The sequence below is a fragment of the Gymnoscopelus microlampas genome (genome assembly GCF_963454915.1).
Source record: "Gymnoscopelus microlampas genome assembly, chromosome: 13".
NCBI classification, from domain to species: Eukaryota; Metazoa; Chordata; class Actinopteri; order Myctophiformes; family Myctophidae; genus Gymnoscopelus; species Gymnoscopelus microlampas.
Genome location: NC_139950.1, coordinates 32,092,912 through 32,113,212, shown reverse-complemented (window position 1 = coordinate 32,113,212; position 20,301 = coordinate 32,092,912). Strand labels below are relative to the sequence as shown.

The 20,301-nt window shown below is 42.2% G+C and overlaps 2 protein-coding genes across 2 annotated transcripts in view; one reads left to right on the top strand and one right to left on the bottom strand.

Annotated features, from left to right (window-relative positions):
* The window catches only part of rgs17 (regulator of G protein signaling 17), a 385,251-nt gene that overhangs the window by 32,850 nt on the left and 332,100 nt on the right, over window positions 1–20,301 (top strand). The gene's annotated exons all lie outside the window — the stretch shown is intronic.
* The window catches only part of pcnx2 (pecanex 2), a 38,622-nt gene continuing 26,721 nt past the window's right edge, over window positions 8,401–20,301 (bottom strand). The window contains exons 28-40 of the mRNA XM_084076853.1: window positions 19,607–19,822; window positions 18,948–19,201; window positions 18,585–18,818; window positions 17,282–17,385; window positions 16,577–16,721; window positions 14,993–15,223; window positions 13,815–13,972; window positions 13,454–13,570; window positions 11,722–11,900; window positions 11,299–11,465; window positions 10,791–10,865; window positions 9,733–9,909; window positions 8,401–8,811 (exon numbers count right to left, since the gene is read on the bottom strand). Coding sequence (XP_083932979.1) covers window positions 8,638–8,811; window positions 9,733–9,909; window positions 10,791–10,865; window positions 11,299–11,465; window positions 11,722–11,900; window positions 13,454–13,570; window positions 13,815–13,972; window positions 14,993–15,223; window positions 16,577–16,721; window positions 17,282–17,385; window positions 18,585–18,818; window positions 18,948–19,201; window positions 19,607–19,822 — 2,231 coding nt within the window. The 3' untranslated portion in view covers window positions 8,401–8,637. The remainder of the gene's footprint in view (window positions 8,812–9,732; window positions 9,910–10,790; window positions 10,866–11,298; window positions 11,466–11,721; window positions 11,901–13,453; window positions 13,571–13,814; window positions 13,973–14,992; window positions 15,224–16,576; window positions 16,722–17,281; window positions 17,386–18,584; window positions 18,819–18,947; window positions 19,202–19,606; window positions 19,823–20,301) is intronic.

Here is a 20,301-nt window from a genome sequence, read left to right as displayed (position 1 = left end):
CAGATTTGATGGCTAGTGGGAGTCACACTGTAACGGGTGCAATACGTTAGTCCGACAGCGCAGTGCTCCGACATTAAACAGTAAACCCGAACCAAACCCGCACTCTAACCCTAACCGCACGCGGATGCCACATAGTCGGAGAAAAGGTCTGTCGGATTAACGCATGCCTCCCCACTGTAACAATACGGTAATTTGTAAGTAAAATAACTATGTTTTTCACATCCAAAATGTGACCAAAAAACAAACATCTGCTAATATCAATAATGTCCTTTTTTTAAACATTCCTTCACAACACTGCAAGCTCCCTAAGCCATTGACTGAATGAATGAAACATACTGTTTTATCTTGTTGAATCCTTTTAAACTGTTTTACAATTTATATTGCACAGCCATGTCCACATCCATGGCACAGCCATGGGTATACAATGATATCAGAACAGCATCATGTCATCAGCGTACAACCTTTTTGTTTGATTCGTTGTTATTATTTTTATCTAATTGTTCTTCTTGGGGCTAAATCCAGTCAATCTATCACTGTGTTAATGCAATTGCATCGCTACAGAACACACAGACAGAATTCAGTTTTCTTTCTTTGAAATGGGATAGCCAACTTATGTCAAAAGGCTGTTCACTCAACTTTTAAAACCGCTAAAAGTGTTTTAGTTTTATTAACTCAGTATAGTAGTTTTTAATTTTCCTGAATATAAATGGGATTGAGCCTAACAGTGGTGACTGATACTGAACACACTTTTCCCACCAATGCCTACAGGTCATCATGGATCAGCTGGTGCCTCTTAATCCTACGTTATGCTTTGGTGAAAAGGTGTTGTGTGGCGTGTCATGTCACATCAGCACTTTTTACCCCTTTTTTTAACCCCTTTTTCTCCCCAATGTAGTTGTAATGCCAATTGATTCCTCCCCACACACATTTCTGTGTTGTCACTGCTGTTGTATCCTATTGACTCACCTACCAGTGAGGAGCCCCCACCGGGAGGATGTAGAGCCTTCGTCCTGCTCCTCCCACCCAACACTCCCTGCTGACAGTTGCTGCCCCAGCCCGTAGGAGTACGCGTAGTGACTATTTTCACCCTCGCCGCCCGGCTTCCCTCCCACGAACGCGGGCCAATTGTGTTCGTGTAGACGCTTGACAAAGCCAGGTGCACCACGGTGGAGCCCACAACCTCCGCGTGGTGGGCAGGCACTTTACCAATGCGCCACCAGTGCCCATCAGCACATTTTTCTGTTGCAAATACTTCATTTTTGTTGAGCCAAAAGTCACACCGCACTTTTCCGCCAAAGCATGAATTAGCCTTTACACGTCAAACTAGACCTCAAGCCATTCTCTCTCTCGCTCTCTCATCTTTTCTCTCTCATACTGTATTACACAGATAATACACTTAATAGCACATAGGAACAGAAAAAGACAACACCGATTTTGGTACCTTATTACAGACCCTCATAGTCTGTCATGCCTCCTCCAGAGGTGTTTCTGGAATTTTAGGAGAGTGGTTGGGTATTTGTACAGATATTGGTTGAAATATTCAACAGTCTTAGGTAATCACTCTTCTCTTTATTGATTTAGATGCCTAAGCCTCTCAGTTTTTTGCAATACCTTTGTAGATAGATCACAGACATTAAAGGGTGATTTATACTTAGTTGCACGCCGGTCACAGCGCATCACGCTGCAAGGTGTTGTGGGCTTGTAGATCGGCTATTTCCAGTGCACGACACAGCACACAACCAAGTATTAATCAGGCATTAGAGATGATCCACAGACAAAAGTAAATTTTATTGTCACTTAGGTAACTGAAAGTGACATTTTTTTCTATTCAGCATGCTTTTTGCTACGTAAATGACATAGTAATTCAGTTATTTACTATAAACAATACTGTATGAGTATGTATTAAAGTACTGCAGTATGCAGACAGAAATATCTGAAACTCTTGAGAGATTCCTATTTTACTTCTAGTATATTTCACTAGTATTATGAATACTGAAGAGAAGACTTTTTCATAGTTTGTCAGAATGACTTGTATGACACTTTATATTGATGACAACAATTCCAGAGAATAATTGGCTCCAAAAGCATGAGGGAAACAATTTGAAGCCTAGTACTGCAGAGCTTTCAATCAAACTAGAGTTTTGTAGTTGAGTTAAACTTTCTCTAGGTTCAGAGATTGCTGGCAACTTCTGATGATGATTGAGACGCTGACAACAGTCATTTATTTGTATCAAGGTGCAGTTGCTGAATCAATAGTTGATGCCTAGTGGTTGACAGATATGTGATATGCAGTGCGGTGTGGGATTTATTTCTCTTCCCGTGCTGCTCTCACCACAAGATCCCAATTTTCACAAAGCAAATTGTTGAGATGATCACGTACAAAAGTAGTGGTACTGTAAATGATGAGCTAATCCTCGAGTTAGTGCTGTCTGAGGAGATATGATCACAAAAACAGCGCTACTACTCTGGAACACCCCTAGAACACAACTAACCCTCACTGTAGCATTCAAAAGACCATATTCAGTCAGCCATGTGGATTTGGCCAATGGACATTAGCTGTCCCATTATGTCTGTTCTGTCTTATGATCCTGGGTCATAGTCAGCTTTCACCCAACCTAGCCTTGTTTCAGAGGGATCCAACCATGTACTTCAAGACAGAACTGTTAACTGTCTAACTAAATTAGAATCAGCACGTTACAGTATGGACTTTACACATACAGTTCTATAGTCAGAGAAACATTTAATGATCTTGTTTGGCTGTCTCAATTCTCTGCATGACAGTAGGATAGGTGACAATGATTTCTACCAGGGACAGTAGAAGTATTATTACCTTTGGAGAAAGAAAAATACACATTTTATTTTTTAGATCAGAGAAGCTGCAAAAATGTTTAGATTTTTCTTTATACTTGGCCATGAATGATTGTGATATTGTCAGGAGTGCAGAGCTGTTGCAATTGCAGAGCTGGGTATATAAATAAATACAGTGTCTCTTCAAAATAAATACGGTAATGCAGATAAATGTTTTACAGTTTGAATTTGCCCAGCACAAGAGTCAATGCAACTATCTTAATAAGTAAAAAAAGAAGAAAATAAATCTGCCTGTTTTGTGGCTTGAATGTGCCAAAATGTGTTTGTTTCCATGTAATGAGGCCTGAGGAAGAGTTTTGAGCTGTGTTGCAACAAAATAAAAAAAACATGTTCGGTTAAACTCAAATGTTTTTTTTTCTTTTTTACTTTTCTTTTTTTTCTGAAACATAAGCTGTTGTGTCATTTGGTTTGCCTGTTCACTCCGCTGTTATTGATGGCATGGATTCCATCCGTACCGGAAGGAAGCTGTAAATGAACAGTGAACAGGTCCATCTAACTAATGAAAAACATGTTTCACTAAGGGGACTTACTTTTCTTTTACAAAGACATTTACAGGATGACATACATGTACATTACACATTCAGAGGAGCTAATGATTCTGATAGACACTGAACATTTTGAGGTGTGCGAGTGCGACAGAACATTATGCTTGAACACACCTTAAATTCAATGAATGATGTGGAGGCTATAGCATATCAGCTTCAAACGAAGTTGTAACTTAATGTAAAAACAATTAAAATCACTTAAATTGTCTTGATTTGTTTTATTTAATTTATTTTAACATTTGTATTTTTCATTCATTGGGGATCTTTTTTTATGAAAAGACACAAAGGTGATTTAAGTCAGTGTTTAACTTATATTTTTAACATACATTTATGTTAGAAGTGTGTTCAGCTGTGGTACATTTGGATGTAATATTCAGTCTCTACCTTTGTTTACATGACAGCATATTTCAGAAGATTTCCAATCTATGGTTACTGCCCTTGAATATCTGTAATTTAAATAGTGCTGCTAGAGAAAGAAATCTAAATGTAACATCTTACAATAAATACTAAATAGAAATGTTTTCTTCCCCAAATGTGATTGTGTCTTTTTTTCAATTGTGAGATTGGAAATACTATCACCCAGGCAATCTGTAGCAATTAAAAAATAATTAATACAGGGATTTTTTGTGCTTTGTAATTCTTCACCAAGAACATTTTGCATTATATTGGGGAAAGGGTTCTAGATTGGTTAATTACTGTACAATGTTAATGTAGTAGCAGTAGTAAGCTGAGTTTTTACTCAGATTTCTTCTTCAGTTATATTATAACTGAAGGAAAAAATCTGAGTAAAAACACGATAACAAACATGATGGATTGCAGGGTGCATTGGTTCAGATGAGAAAATATTCTAAGACATTAGTATGCTGTATGCATTTTCAACAGTATGGTACTTGTAGGCAGTGATTTGGCTTTTGGTCAGGGTTTGTGCACAAAATAAGCTTTTTTCAGTTTACTGAAGACCTGACCTCATTTTCTATCAACAATATGTCCATTCAACCTCTAAATTAAGCTTTTCCTTTGCTTAGGGTGGTATGGTGATGGTGGGTACTAGGTAGGTGGGGGGGGGGGGGCTCAAATGAATGAGGTGGAAGGGAGGGTGAACAGAGGCCAAAGGGTCACCGGTTCAGTCGAGAGATCTCTTTGTCATCATCAGTGGTGTAATTTGTTTTTTATTCTGATAGTTTTTTTTACTGTGGAAGGGGCCCCACAGTAGGCTCTGTACATACCTGTAGTCCCGGGGGGGCAAAAGGTGTCATTCATACCCCTTTCCTGTTCCGGTTAATTTTCTTTTTTTTTAGCTTAATTTTATTGGCTTGGCAGCATAAACCGGAAACATATCTGAAATAGCAAAAAATAGCAGGTTGTCAAGCTCACAACATGTCGTGAGTGTTGTGAGCTTGCAGATTGGCTTTTGGCTTTTTTTAGCGGTGCCAACCGCTCTACACGTGGCTTTGACTCGGTGTCTGTGTGTCTGTGTGTCTGTGTGTCCGTGTGTCCGTATGAGCCCGGGATGAGCACGGCAAAGAAGCAACACATACAAACACACGCACACACACACACACACACACACACACACACACACACACACACACACACGGACTTGGAGATTGCCTATGCCATCTCTCCTCTCATTTGCCACACGTGCCACCGGTTATCAAAGAGGGGTCCAGGGACCCCCAGGGACGTCCGCCCGTATGAGCACGGGATGAACACGGGATTTTAAACAGCTATAACTCCAGTTTGCAGCATGCCACCAAGTCCAAATTTGGTATGTGGACTTAGACCACCAATACGGGACGAGCATGAATTGCTCAAGCCCCGCCCCCTCTGTCTTCCCGTTGGCTGGCCTTTAAACAGCCATAACTCAAGTTCGCAGCATGCTACGGAGTACAAATTTTGTACATGGACTAAAACCACCAATAGGGACAAACTGTAATTACTTAAGCCCCGCCCCCTCTGTCTGCCCATTGGCTGGGCTTTAAACAGCCATTATTCCAGTTTGCAGCATGCTACCAAGTACAAATTTGGTAAGTGGACCCAAAGGCACCGCTTCCTTCACACAGGGTGTGATTTTTTATGACATACCTTACCGAGCAAAATTTGTTAATATAGCGTCACAACCATTTTAACCACTTTAACCCCATTTTATACTTTGACTATTAGAAAATAGCTGATATACAGTTCAAGCTCACTTCGTGCTGCGACCAAATGCATATCATTTGGGGGGTCCTTATGAAAAAGTTTGAGAAACCTATGCCTTACCCCTTCAGAGTTGGTTCTGGTTATAGTGGAGCTAAAGACAAAAAAAAACATCACAGAACTTGACGGGTTGTGGAAGGTTTCAGGTAATGGAAGGTCCTGGTTACCCATCGTATTGGAAAAGAGCCATGTGTCCTTGGCAGCATCACGCAGTGGTGCCCTCCCACCCCTCCCCCTGAGAATTGGGCAACTGATACTTAGCAGTTTCAACGTACTTATTTTCCATTAACTTGCATGCAATTTCAAGATAGTATAAAACAACTCACGATATCACATAGTGTCACAGTCACAGACTTTGCCTGTCTTGTAATTTGTATTTCTATCTGTTATGTTGTCATGTTCTAGTTTCTTTTTTTGTGGTCATTGTTTAATGTCACATCATGTTCGTTTATGTTTGTGATGTCTTCTCTGTTCAACATTATTAAAACACCCAATCATGGGTTTTGAACACTACCTGCCTACAACATGGAATTGTGGGAAAAAAACATATCCAACGATAACAAAATATTCTAAGTCTTGAGTCTGAGAGGCTAAATCTCATCAAATGGTGGTCCGTGGCTCAAATGGCTAACAAATAATGGACCTTGATATGAGAAGGGTTGAAAACCACTGCTCTAGTCTAGAGGCTATGGAATGCTCTACACACCAGTTTCCATCTTGATGTGGTTGCGGAAGGTTTTGACGACGGTGTGTGTATAGGCCCTTGCTGGTCGTCATCATCTAACAGCGATTACAACCTGTAGGCCGGGGCCCACTGGTCAGCCGTGAGGATATTGCAAGTGGGCCCCCAAATAATTGACAAAACACTACGATTATATAGATAATATATTAATATAAGAAAGCATGTTAAAACAAATCATGGTGTTTTTCATTGTGATGCCGATACTTACTGTAGGAGCACAACATACCACATTATAAACATGCTCAGAAAATGCACTCGGCCCACCCATCTGAGCCGGCGTGTTAAGTGGCCACAGATTGGTGGGCTGTGAATGCTTTCGAGATTTTCAAGTGGGCCCTGTTCCAGAAAAGGTCGGGAACCACCGCTCTACAAATATAGAGCAGCTGATTCAGTTTGCTGTTCAGTAATTAGCCATGGCTGCAGTTGTGTGGTACTTTTAACCCATTCAATCCGGGAACGCATCTACTTCTAAATCCTAACAGTTTTCTGAAAACCATACATAAGAGAGAGGTCCTCTGTTTCACATTTTTGCACATTGTAACCTGAATATTGATTATTTGCAGCATATTGACACTTTACATTTTTGCACAGCACAGGGGCACTTTACATATAGTAAGTGCAAAATAGAGAGAAGTGCAATTGGTATTGTTAGGTGAGGATTGAAAACCTAACATGTACCTATTCAAGTTGCTGCTGTCTTCCAGTGTAATTGGGCTGGACCAAGTCAGGATGTCAGAGAGGGGGGGGGGTTGTAATGTGTATTTGGAATTGCTAAGGATATTGTTGTATGAGAATCATTAGTGTTGTAGTTCATGAAGTTTTAATAGATTTTATGAGAGTTAATGTTATATGTATTTATGTATTTGTATTCATTAATCTACCCCTCGACATGGTGGAGTCCACTCTAATTGCTTCCAGCCTCCAGCTGAGTATAAAAAGCTGCCAGTAACAAACAGATACAGTCAGTGGTAGGAGGAGAGCGAGGCACCACCATGTCACCTGTGTTGAAGCGCCTGTGTTTCTGTATCTTTTATGTTACACATCTTTTATTTTTAGGGCGGTCAAAATATGGCACTCATTGCAATAATTTGGATGTTTGTTTAATGATTCGTGCTTTTTTTTCTTCTGTGTCCTATTTTTATAGTAATAAATAGTTTTTACAATGGTATGCGGTCAGGTCTAGGCCTGGCTCAGGGAGGAGGACGCCCCTGCCATGCATAGTCCACCATGGGTATCCATGGTCATCCCTTAGGTGCAACAGGCCTAAGGGCTAGTAGTAGGTGTGTATGTGAGATGAGTTACATCTTTTTATTGTGTAACTCTGTATATTGGTACTGTTTTTACATTATGGTATGTTGCAATATGTTTATTGTAATTTTTATCAGTATTGTACACTGTACGTATGTAATGTATTGTATTTCTGCTTGCTGGACTCTTGGAAGATTAGCCTCGGCTAAAAGAGATCCAAATAAAATCAAATCAAACACAGTGAATAAATACACCTGTTTGATTGAAACAACTTCAGGCCTCTGTACTACTTCCAGCCGTAAATAGCTCATCCTCACAATGTATGTTGCTATTATACGAGTGGTTCTCACACTTTTTCATGTCAAGGACCACCCAAAATGTATTTGGCCCCGGACCCCCATCTCAAAATATTTTGTTCCAAGGACCCCCAGAAGCAAAGATTTGAGAAATGTTTGCTTTAAAAAATGTATATTCAAAGATTTGCTCCCATTTTCATGATTTCTAAAATAGCAGATCTGCAAGCTCATGGTGAGGCACTCGGTGCCGTGCTATGAGCTTGTATATCTGCTATTTTTGAATATCCAAAGTATAAAATAATGGCTATAGCTAAAATTTAAAATGACACAGATGCGTTCCCGGATTGAATGGGTTACAAATAACAATAAATAAATACAAAATCAGCTCACATAATCAATGCGTCCGATGCAGTGACGTGGTCAAGACAGAGAGGGAAGCAATCTGTTTTAAAAAGTCTTTATTCGATCAGTGGATCAGAGATCACTTTTTTAGTTTCTTTACATTCAGACAACAGGGTGAGACCATGCTGAGGACAGGAGAGGCGGCAGGTTCGTGTGCATGGGTGTTCTCTCATACAATCGTCTGCATGTGTCTAGACATGTAGTGTGAAGTCTCGCATGTGATCATTCATACAGTCTTTTCTGTATACGGTATGGACGTGTCCGTGCACTCTCAGTCGTCTCTCGCGCGCACACGCGTGTTTGTGTGTGTGTGTGTGTGGTGTGTGTTTTCTCTTTCTTAGTCAGTCTTTTGATCCGTCGCCTCTGGGACAGTCGACGCCGAGGCGGAGTCTTCCTGTGTATTCTCCAATAGCTGGCCGCAGCTTCGGTCACCTGACTGCGTGCTGTCTTTTGGACCAATGGCAGCGTTAGAGTACGTTGCGTCTATACTCTCATACGCTTCCGATGTCCACTAAGAGTCAGCAAAAGACAAGAAGAGTAAGATGGAGAGAGATGTATTAGACTGAAAAATAAATAGAAATAAAAATTCATCTTCACTTATGTCATGATCTTTTTCAGATGGCATCGCACTGGAACCTGAATAGGGCGGCTCAGTGCATAACTGTAGTCCCGGGTTTCCAGAAGGTGGCATACCCGTTTCCTGTTCCGGTTGATTTTCCCGTAGCTTCATTTGATTGACTCGGTAGCAGATTTGATCGGGAAAGGCACATAAATGTGTAATTTGCATTTCCCGTTCAAATCTGCTGCCGAGCCAATCAAACAAATCGGAATTGAACCGGACCAGGAAACGGTTATGCCACCTTATGGAAACCTGGGACTACGGTTATGCACAGAGCCGATTTGTGTTGACCATGTAGTCCAGACCCATTCTTTTAAATAATACAATATTTATTCTCTGTTGCTGTTTGTGTGCATCCCTATCAGAACATGCATGCATAAAGCACTTTATACTTGTTGTTCAATGGTGGCATACAAAAATAGCTAAAATAGTCACATGAGCTTATAGATCGGCTATTTTATTTTTTTAAGAATCACTCATTAATCGTAATCGAGGCAAAAGCTTTACATTATCGTGATATTGATTTGAAGTAATATCTATATATAAGAAGTACTCACTTTTTTTTACTTGAGTAAAAGTATCAATACCATCATGTAGAAATACTCTGTTACACGTAAAAGTCCAGTATAAAAAATGTACTTGAGTAAAAGTACAAAAGTATTGGCGTCAAAATACATAAAAGTAAAAAAAAATACATCAAAATGGTACTCAAGTGCAGTACTTGAGTACATGCAATTAGTTACTTTCCACCCAGTGCGCCCAGCCCTGTAGTGTTAGAGGTATAAGAAGCTGTTTGCCCACTTGTTCCCCGACCTGTGTGGCCCTGCTGCTGGAGCGATGCGAGGGCCCCATGGCGATGTTGACGCTGGACGACGACTGTGTGTCCGTGGTGTTGCCGCCCTCGGCGGCCGACAGCCCAGAGATGACCAGGCCACTGGAGAAACTACGCTTCCCAAACAGCAAGCTGAGCGTGGACGAGGACGAAGAGACCTATAGGAGAGCCCATGCACCACAAGAAGAACATTTTAGTCCCGGCGATGTTTAGTCAGTGGTGGAAAAAGTACTCAAATGTTTTACTTAAGTAAAAGTGTCAATACTGCAATGTAGAAGTCCGGAATAAAAAATGTACTTGAGTAAAAGTATAAAAGTATTGGTATCAAAATGTACTTAAAGTACCAAAAGTAAAAGTACTAAAATGTTTGAGTACAGTACTTAAGTAAATGTACTTAGTTACTTTCCACCACTGATGTTTAGTGTCCATGTCCATCACACAAGCAACAATGTACAGTGGGGGTGCAACAGTTAATCGAACTAATAAATATAATCGGTAAAAGATAATTGAATAAAATAAATCGATTAATAACCGATACCTATATTGGGCATGTCATTATGGGCAATATTTTTCAAAAACAGTGAAAATAGATGATCTACTTGTAGATTGGCGACTCTGTTGTGCGATGAAGTAAAAGTAAAAAAAAGTTTAATCGAGTCATTGATACAGTATATACTTTTTTTTTTAAACTCCTCTTGATTTTTTTATTATTCGAAAAAGTAATCAATAGAATAATTGCTAAGAATCGGACCACAATGGAAATAAGTCTTAGACTTAATTGTTTTTTTATCCTTAACGTGTTATTTTCAGTGAAAAGCATGTATTACATGTATTTTTCTTTTAACATGACATCCAAATAAACCAAATCAAGCTGCAAACAGGCTGGCCGTGTCACTGGCAAGACATGCTGGAACATGTTGCTGGCAGAGGAATATCCTGCTGCAGAGTTCCTCGTCTTCAAGCTGATCACACAGTCATACACCCGGAGGGGAGTCTGACTGTCTCTCTGTCTGCTGTGTGAGCCTGAAGCCGCTGTTACCTGGCTGGACCGCTGCTGATGCTGGGCTGCATGCAGCTGAGAGCTGATCCCACCAGCCCCAGAGAGACGAGGGACCTAGAGAGAGAGAGAGAGAGACAGAGAGAGAGAGAGAGACAGAGAGAGAGAGAGAGACAGAGAGAGAGAGAGAGAGAGAGAGAGAGAGAGAGAGAGAGAGAGAGAGAGAGAGAGAGAGAGAGAGAGAGAGAGAGAGAGAGAGAGAGTCTCTGTATTCTGCATGTAAGAAAACATACACACCGAAGTGAATGATGTTGAGCAAGCCATCAAGACTGCGGGAAGGTGTTTGTGTGTGTTGTTGGCTGTTGAATGCAAAGAAGACGTTTTGCGGTCCGGGAAGAACTTTTGTCGCTTTGTCTCCCACTCCCCCGGCCCCACCATTTTGAATAAAGTGAGACTTTTTGTTGAACGGCAACCTTCTTCTTTAGATTTACAACCAGTGGCATCTCACAGTGTGTATGCATGGTGTGTACGTGTGAACATGTGTGTGCACCTGTGAGAAGATAGAGGCTATGGAGGTGTTGAAGGACAATTGACTGTTGGACAGACGCTGGACCAGCCCATTGGCAGAGCCAGAGTCCAAGATGGGCCCTGATTGGCTGCTGACAGGAGGTCGTTGACTCTGGGGCTGCACTGACCGACTGCGGTACTCTCTCCTGGCTGGACACACACACACACACACACACACACACACAAATAGGAGATGGACGGATGGAACATACCTTTAAAATTGCTATTGTATGACAGTGTTCATGTGTGTCAGCAACATTGATAGGTTCAAAAGTTGCGGGCATCATTAAACACTGCTATTAGTAAAAAGTGCACTGAACATGAGATCCAAAGCGCTCCTCCTCTCAAAAACACATTCTGGTGGATGTACGTGTGTTCCTCTGTTATGTTGGCTGTGGGTGTGTACCTGTGTTGTGGTGTCTGTGGCTGTGCGTGGTACGTGCTCGGTGTTGGTAGTGGTTGAGGCTGTTAGAAGTCAGGGAGGAGGGATGGTTCTGGCTGAGAGAGGATGACCCGCCGGCGCCACAGTCCACATCCTCCATGTTCACCCCACTGTTACAGCTAGTCAGGTTGTCCTTGCGCACCCTGCAAACACACACACACACACACACACACACACACACACACACACTTTTCATTTTGTATTTGCGTCTTGTGTCACATATTTGTTTATTTTCTTTTTATATGCTTTTAATATGTTCGTTTTTACTTGTGATTTGAAATTTGGAATTTAAATAAAAAACAATTTATGACATATATAAAAATTCTAATAAAATAGTTTTAGAGAGGATCAGTGGTAGACAAATGAAATGCAATAACCCAGTATAATACAAGAGCATTAGAACAGATGACACTGAAAGTAAGGCTTTCTGTTTGTCTTCAACAGGGGGTCCGGGGCCACTAGGGGGTCCTCAGAGTTAGAGTTTTTTTGTTCGTTTTTTGTAATAACTTTTTATTGACTTTTTCTTTTTTCACAGAAAGTTGTGACATAATTGTATTCAAATAAACAAATTGGAATGATATAAATTAATGACATACAATACAAAGAGAACAAACAAAAACACAAAACAACAACAAATAAAGGGAGGGCAAGCAGCATACTACAATGACCATAAGAAAGATGCACACACAGTTAAACATTTTATATAAAAAAAAGAAACACACAAGAGCACATCAAAGGCAAATTGTAAGAGTACAACCGGGGCTTTCAAAGAATCACTTTCCTTATAAATCAAAGTAGATAGATCCTTGGGCAAGTAATCTATCAGTGGCTGCCATTTATCCATAGTTATTTTCAGCGTTTTTTTTTTTTTTTTTTTTTTACATTAACCACTTCACAGCAGTGGACAGCAGTCGAGCAGCACTTTTCTACAAATGTTCTCCCCAGAATAGGGACGCTACGGTTCATGTGGGTATCTTCCTCTTTTTCAAAGCCCGAGAGCATTGCTCCTGTACTGTCAGTGTGTTCTGGCTGACTAGGCACAACATGGACAATACTACTTACTGAAATGAAGACATGCTTAATAATTTAAAACCAATGAAATAGGATTAACAATCTAAACTAATCTGGATGGAAAGCTCACCTCCCTAACAGGCTTAAGACAGTGCAGTAGCATTATACATGCATATACACTCACACACACAGCATACTGTATGCGTGCGTACTAATTTAACTGTGTCATGGAAATGTTACTTTTGGACCCTCTCAAGAGGTGTTAAATTAACACTGAAGATTTTACTGTGCATGCACAGGGGCAGTTTAGAAATTAAACTGCCATTAGTGCGCTGACATGTTAATGTGGGGCCTTTGCAATAAAGAACGCCGACATTAGCATACAGAAAAGAGTGCTTGATTCTTTTTACATTTTAATAGAGAAATATACTGTATATTTCTTTGTTCACAATGTTCAGAAAGCTCAGAGGAAGACCGGCAAACACACAGGTACTCACACACGAGCACACGCACGCGCACGCACACGCACACGCACGCACGCACACGCACACGCACACGCACGCGCACACGCACGCGCACGCGCACGCGCACGCACACGCACACACACACACACACACACACACACACACACACACACACACACACACAGACACACACACACACACACACGTTACAATGGACTGACCGCAGCCATTTGGAGCAGATCCAGGTGCGAATGGCGTCCAAACTCAAAGCCCCTCCGCCAATGCTGCTTAGCGTCCGGTGTGTTCCAGCATATGATGTGGTCAACGGTGACACGTACCTACAATGACAAGACAGGAGACGTTCGACTGTCCGTGTAATAGAAAAAGTCAAATCCTCGCTGTTATAATTTATCCATTTGTGACTCTGAATGTAACTTAATTGGAATACATTTGTACATTCTCAGAGTAAAAGCTGCAATCTGTAAGTTTCATGTCCTAATTGGGATCGCATCACAGACCCCGGTCTCCTGCGTGGGAATAGACAGTGTACTTTGTCAGCCCATGTTCCTCTCTGTCACGTACATGGGGTATCCCAGCGGCTGGTCACAGGATGAGTTGACCATGTTCCTCAATGCCTGCTTTGAGTTTTGGATGCTGCCTCGCTCCGGGTTCCGGTTCCTTAGGAACACCAGCTCCTGTTGCTGGCCTGCCCACAGCCCACGTACACACTCCTTATTAATCTACACAGAGGAGAGGAGAGGAGAGAGGGGAGGGGAGGGGAGGGGAGAGGAGAGGGGAGAGGAGTGGCGAGGAGCACCATGAGGAGTTCAGTGCATGAGAATGCATGAGAGACGTTTATACCACATTTCAACAACAAAGCAATTCAAAGTGCTTTACACAAAACATTAAGACATTAAGACAGCATTAAGATGGATTTAAAGAGATGCTGTATAGGATACTCCATAGACAACATAGGACACCTCAAATCCTAAACAAAATTGATCCCCGTAGGTCCCCATTGTGTATCAAATGCAAAAATTAGGTTGGTACTTACTAAATTAGGTGTTCTAGACCCTAGAAGAGCTAAGCTTCAGTGGTATAGAGAAATATATAGAGTACTGCCGATGGAAAGACTCTAATAAATGGGAGGAAAAATAACTTTATGGATATATGGCGGCCACTGATAGATTACTTGCCCAAGGATCTACTTTGATTTATAAGGGAAGTGATTCTTTGGATTGGAAAGCCCCCGGTTGTACAATTTGCCTTTTGATGTGCTCTTGTGTGTTGTGGTACTTTTCTTTTTATATGAATGTTTAACTGCTTATCAATTACACACCCCATGAGGCCTTGAATTCATGGAGATTATTTCGTTTTTGTCTCATTCCTAAGCAAATAATTTGATGACTGGCCGAGTCTCCAGTAGGAGGAATTGAGTCTCAATTGAGACTCAATTGAGTCTCCAACTGACCGATGACCCGGTCATCAAATTATTGGCAAAAACAAAACAATCTCCATGAATTCAAGGCTTCATGGGGTGTGTAATTGATAGAAAATAAGTATTTTTTTGTGTGAACTACTCCTTTAAGCTCTGTTTTTAAAAGAACAGAGTTGGAGCAGACCTGCAGTTTTCAGGGTTTGTACCAGATAGTGGTGCATAGAAACTGAACACATATCAATTCACGTCAAAACACACACACACACACACACTTCCACCACCACCACCACCTCCATTTTGTGTGCCGCCGTCGTCATCATACCTTGATGACCTTGAAGCTGAGGTGTCGCTTGTAAAGCATGATAATCTTATACTCGTCAGAGCCGTCATCAATCATGTGCCGCAGGGTGAGCAGCGTGTCACGGCTGGACAGCACCGCCTTGCGCCACGCCGGGTCACTCTCGTGGCAGATGACCAGGCTGGTGCGGTAGTTACTGATGGCCTCGTACAAGATGGACGCCTCCTCTGTTTCCTCCAGGCACGTGAAGTGATCCTTGAGAGGTTGAGAGAGAGTAGAGGGTGGGGGGGAAAAAAGGGGGAGTCAACTGGCGCACCTCGGTCAAACATGGCAAGCACGGTGCATCACAGGAGCAGGACAACGCAACAAAATGTAGAGAAGACACCAGAGCAGCTCGGGCAATTTTAAGCCTCTTTTATTAAAGTTCTAAGTACAAAGAGAACACTGACGTTTCGGGAAGATGCAGTAGCATCAAAACGTCAGTCTTGCTCTTTGTACTTAGCACCTTAGTAAAAGAGGCTTAAATTGCCCAAGCTGCTCCGGGGTCTTCTCTACATTTCGAGAGTAGAGGGTGTTGCGATGGAGTCCCATGGCAAACATCTACAAGATCACATATCATGATGCGACAGGTTGTGAGCTTGTAGATTGTGCTATATACATATTATAAATATATATATCTAAAAGAAATATATATATAATGTGTGTGTGTGTGTGTGTGTGTGTGTGTGTGTGTGTGTGTGTGTGTGTGTGTGTGTGTATATATATATATATATATGCATTTTATATTAGATAATTTCAGAATATAAATAAATAAACATCTTGTCCAAAAAAAGGATGCCAGTGTTCGTGTGGCTAAGTAAGCAATGGTGGAAAGTAACAAGTAACTTTACTCAAGTACTGTACTTAAGTACAATTCCGATGTACTTTCGAATTAATTCGAATTGGTCCCACCTTTACCAGCATTGTGAAATTGGTCATTCTGCATATTGAGTACTTATACTCAGTACGTTTGGTATTGGTACTATAAATATTTTGATTTCAATAATTTTTTTATGCAGGGCTGTGATGGCCCAGGACCTTTGCTAGTGCGTGAGTGCGTGCGTGCGTGCGTGTGTCCTTCAGTGTGCTGGTTTGTGTTTGGAGGTAGATGGCAATCAGGGGATTGGAGACAGCTGGCCACAGTGCCTCCAAGAGCATAAAGATCCGCCCTGTGCAATGAGTTTTTCATTTCCACCCGGGCCACACCCCAGACCATGGCCACACGATAGCATTTTAATTTCTGTTTAACCTTGCGTTTCCTTAAGTTATATCGGCAGCATGTTTCTCTGCCAGATTTTAGAAATGGATTTCTTTATTATGGTTAATTCATCCTTTGTTAAATGAAACTCTTTTATTTATCCCTGGCATGTTTCCCTTATTTGTTATGGCCGTAACAGGACTTTTAGGCCAGTCCACACCAATGCAACTCCTTGCAACTACTTGCAACCATTATCCTCACATGGCACCAGTCTGCAACTGGTCAGTCCAAACCGCTGCAACGGTCTCAAAAACGTTTTTTGCGTTGGTCTGGACTGGCCTTTCTTCATCATGTGACGACAAGGTGTTTACCTGGTGCAGCTTGAGGCTCATTCTAACCCCAGGAGCCACCACCTTCTGTAGGAGATCCATGTCAGCAAACACCCACTCATCTTTGGTGGCAATGCGGAAGTCCCCTTTGAACAGGGTGTTGAAACCATATAGGAATGACTCCAGACTTGGGAGAAAAAGAGATGGGATGCAAGAGATGAGAGTTCAGAGACCGTGAATGAATCTAAGAGTAATATGCTTAAGGTTATAAATCAGAAAATTACCCTCTGGTAATTCTTACTAACTGTCAACTGCACAACAGCTGGTGGTTACTGAGAAGTCTGTATGGATTTTCCGAGTATAAATACTGTCTTATTTGTTTCAGTGATGCAAGTTCTATTTAAAATCTCTGAAACTTAGATGCATTATGACCCAAGCTATCAGCTGCCATGCATCTTTTTTTAATGCCTTTTTTATGACTCCTGGACCATGCATTTTTTCATGTGATGTGCCTTTCTTCATGTGATGTTCATGTGCTTCTTTTGTAAGAGTCTCAGTGTGAAAGACAGATGGGGGAAGGCAAGAGGTTGATTTATACTTGGTTGTGCTCTGTGACGCACACCAAAAATAGCCGATCTACAAGCTCACAATGCCTCGTGCTGCGACCTATTGTGAGCTTGTAGATCAGCTCGGTTTGGTGCACGACACTGTCCACATGACGGAGCATACGCATAAATTGAGCATTACCTGTTGGACATGTTGTGTGATGCGGTACCAAGGGACCTCCTCCCCAGGACAGACAGAGCATAGGACAAAGTCACCAGAGGAGAGTCCTCATCACTGTCCACTGGCTGGACACACACACACACACACACACACACACACACACACACACACACACACACACACACACACACACACACACACACACAAAGGGCATAATAAAACATTAACTATGTTGGTTATGTAAATATAACATGGCAAGCAGCTGACCAATTTGGCGGTGTCTTGCTGTCACTGCAGATTGGTACAGTATATGTGCTTCTTTGCACCCACCGTCGCCCCCAGGTGGCGCTGCTGTTTTCCCCTGTTTTTTTTTGTTGTGACATATATCTAATGGTAAATGGTAAATGGTGCATTTATATAGCGCTTTTATCCATAGCACTTTACGTAGATTGTGCATTACATTCACTCATTCATACACCGATGGCGGAGGAAACCATGCCAGGCACCAACCTGCTCATCCCTGCTCTTATATTTGTGCTGAGAAGGGAATAATATGTAGCAGAGTCTAAATGGCAAGATCAAATACAATATTCATATATGTATTTACATGTAAAAGAAATTCCAATCTAAGCGTGACTTATCTGACTGAAAAGTCCCACAGTGTGTGTACTAACCGTAACTCAAAACCAGGCAGGTAGAAACCCATGCGATAACAGTGAAACAAAGTCAAATCCTGAGTGTTCATTTAACTGTTTGAGTCTGCACGAATGTATAACGAACGGTACCCGTAATTGGTTACGTTTGTAGCCTACAGTCTCACAAGTTACAAATGGATAAATGAACACTTCGGATGTTACCGTCCGGGTCCATTTTTACACTTTCAGAGTTAACCCATTAAAACCGGGAACGCATCTGTGTAACCACTTAAACCATTATTTTATACTTTGGCTATTCAAAAATAGCAGATCTACAAGCTCATAGCACGGCACCGAGTGCCGCGCTATGAGCTTGCAGATCTGCTATTTTAGAAAAATCGTGAAAGTTTTTGCATATCTTAGAATATATCCTTTTTTATGGCAAACATTTTTAACTCAAATCTTTGTTTCTGGGGGTCCCTGGAACTAAATATTTTGAGATGGGGGTCCGTGGCCAAATACATATCATTTTGGGGGTCCTTGACATGAAAAGGTTTGAGAACCACTGATATAGCAACATATGTTTTTTCAAAAAACTGTTAGGATTTAGAAGACATTTTGTAGAATCAGCCTCAGGTCTGAATGGGTTAAAGTAAGTTTTTTTTTACTTTCTCGCGTCTGTAGCGTACCGCCTCCATCTTGCCGGCGCAGTACTGGATCCACTCCAGGTAGACGTTGCAGAAGCTGGCGCGCGTCACGCCCTGCAGGCAGTGCACGTAGTCCTCGTCGATCTTGACGCTGAACACCTGCGGGTCCCGCTCGATGTGGTGCCACTTGGTGTAGGACTGCAGGGCTTCCTGGATGGACTCGTCCTTCAGCCAGCCGGTCAGCTTGGGAGACTGGACCAAGTAGTAGATGATACTCTGGAGAAAGGAGAGAGGAGGGAGGAGAGGGGAAATGGTGGGACGTGGCGGAGAGCAAGGAGAGAGAGGGAGGGTTAAGGAATGGGAGACAGAGACAGCAAGGGGGGAAAAGGGAGCAAAGTGACGTACCTTCAGGTAGTAGGTGATGAGCAGCTTGCGCAGGTCGTACACCTGCAGCATGGTGGCGGCGTTGTTCTCGCTGATGCTGTAGCCCTCCAGCAGGTACTTGGTGGCCGTCACCTCCCAGGCCAGCCAGCGCAGGTTGAAGGCCGCGTTGCACGACAGCACGTGAGGCAGGTGACCCGGCTCGCAGCAGCAGCACGCGTCGTCCTCCTCCACGCCCTCCGTGATGGCCTCCACCTCCCGTTGCTGGCAGTACGTACCTGGGACACACGTGGAGAGATAGAGAGAGAGACAGATAGAGAGTAGCCATAGAGTCAATGGAGGAGGTGGGGAGAGAGAATGAAATTAAGGAAGAAAGAAAAGGAAAGAAGGAAGGAATGATTGATTTGTGTGTTTGCGCGAGTGTGCGCGTGTGTGTGTGTGAGCACGTGTGTGTGCAATGAACAAGGGAAAACAGGAAAGGACAGAATTGCGAAGAAGAATGCAAGTCATTTAACAACACGGCTCTTAAAAAGTCCAGTCGTCATAATAATAACTCAAGTCCCCATATAAAAACTCCACATGCCATATAAATAACTCTAGACTCCCCAATCTTAAAAACTCCAGTTCCCATATTAAAAACTCCAGTCCCCGTATTACTATAAAAAAAACTTCACAGCGTATACCTCTGAACTCCAGCCCCCTCAGTTGGAAGGTTACCAGGCCGTTGCCGATCTCTATGAGGTGGACCAGGGCGTTGAGGTAGTCAGAGGCCAGGATGAAACAGTCCCCGGCGCTGTAGTTGCCCCAGCGGCCCAGCTGCAGGTCCCCGCACAGCGAGTGCTGCAGCGAGCGGGTCAGGTACTCATAGAAGATGGAGTTGAGGTTGTTGTCGTCACAGCCTGGAAGAGCAGGACAATGAAATATCCGAGACCATTGAAATATCCGAGACCATTAGGGTGTATAGAAGACGCCTCTGCACATGTATTCCATTGTTGGTTTGACCACTTAAAATCTTCACTGACCACTTCAAGTCTTTAATCTTAAAATAATTAGTAACCGAAAATAGCAGATCTACAAGCTCACAACACATCGCAGCGCGACGTGTTGTGAGCTTGTAGATCGGCTATTTTCGGTGTGCGACATGCTTCCAAATGACTGAAATCAGTCATGGCGACTGAGAACTTTAATCCATGATGACAGAGGTGAGATTTACAGCAGAATAGATGGACGGAAGGTAGGATGATGGGTCAGTGTTTAGGAAGGACAAAGTGGCAGAATCAAGTTTAGTCAAGTACACATTCAGTAAAGAACATGATTTTAAAACATAGTTTAAAGGCTGTGTTGATGTTGACAGGGAACAATGAATTCCCTACTTCAT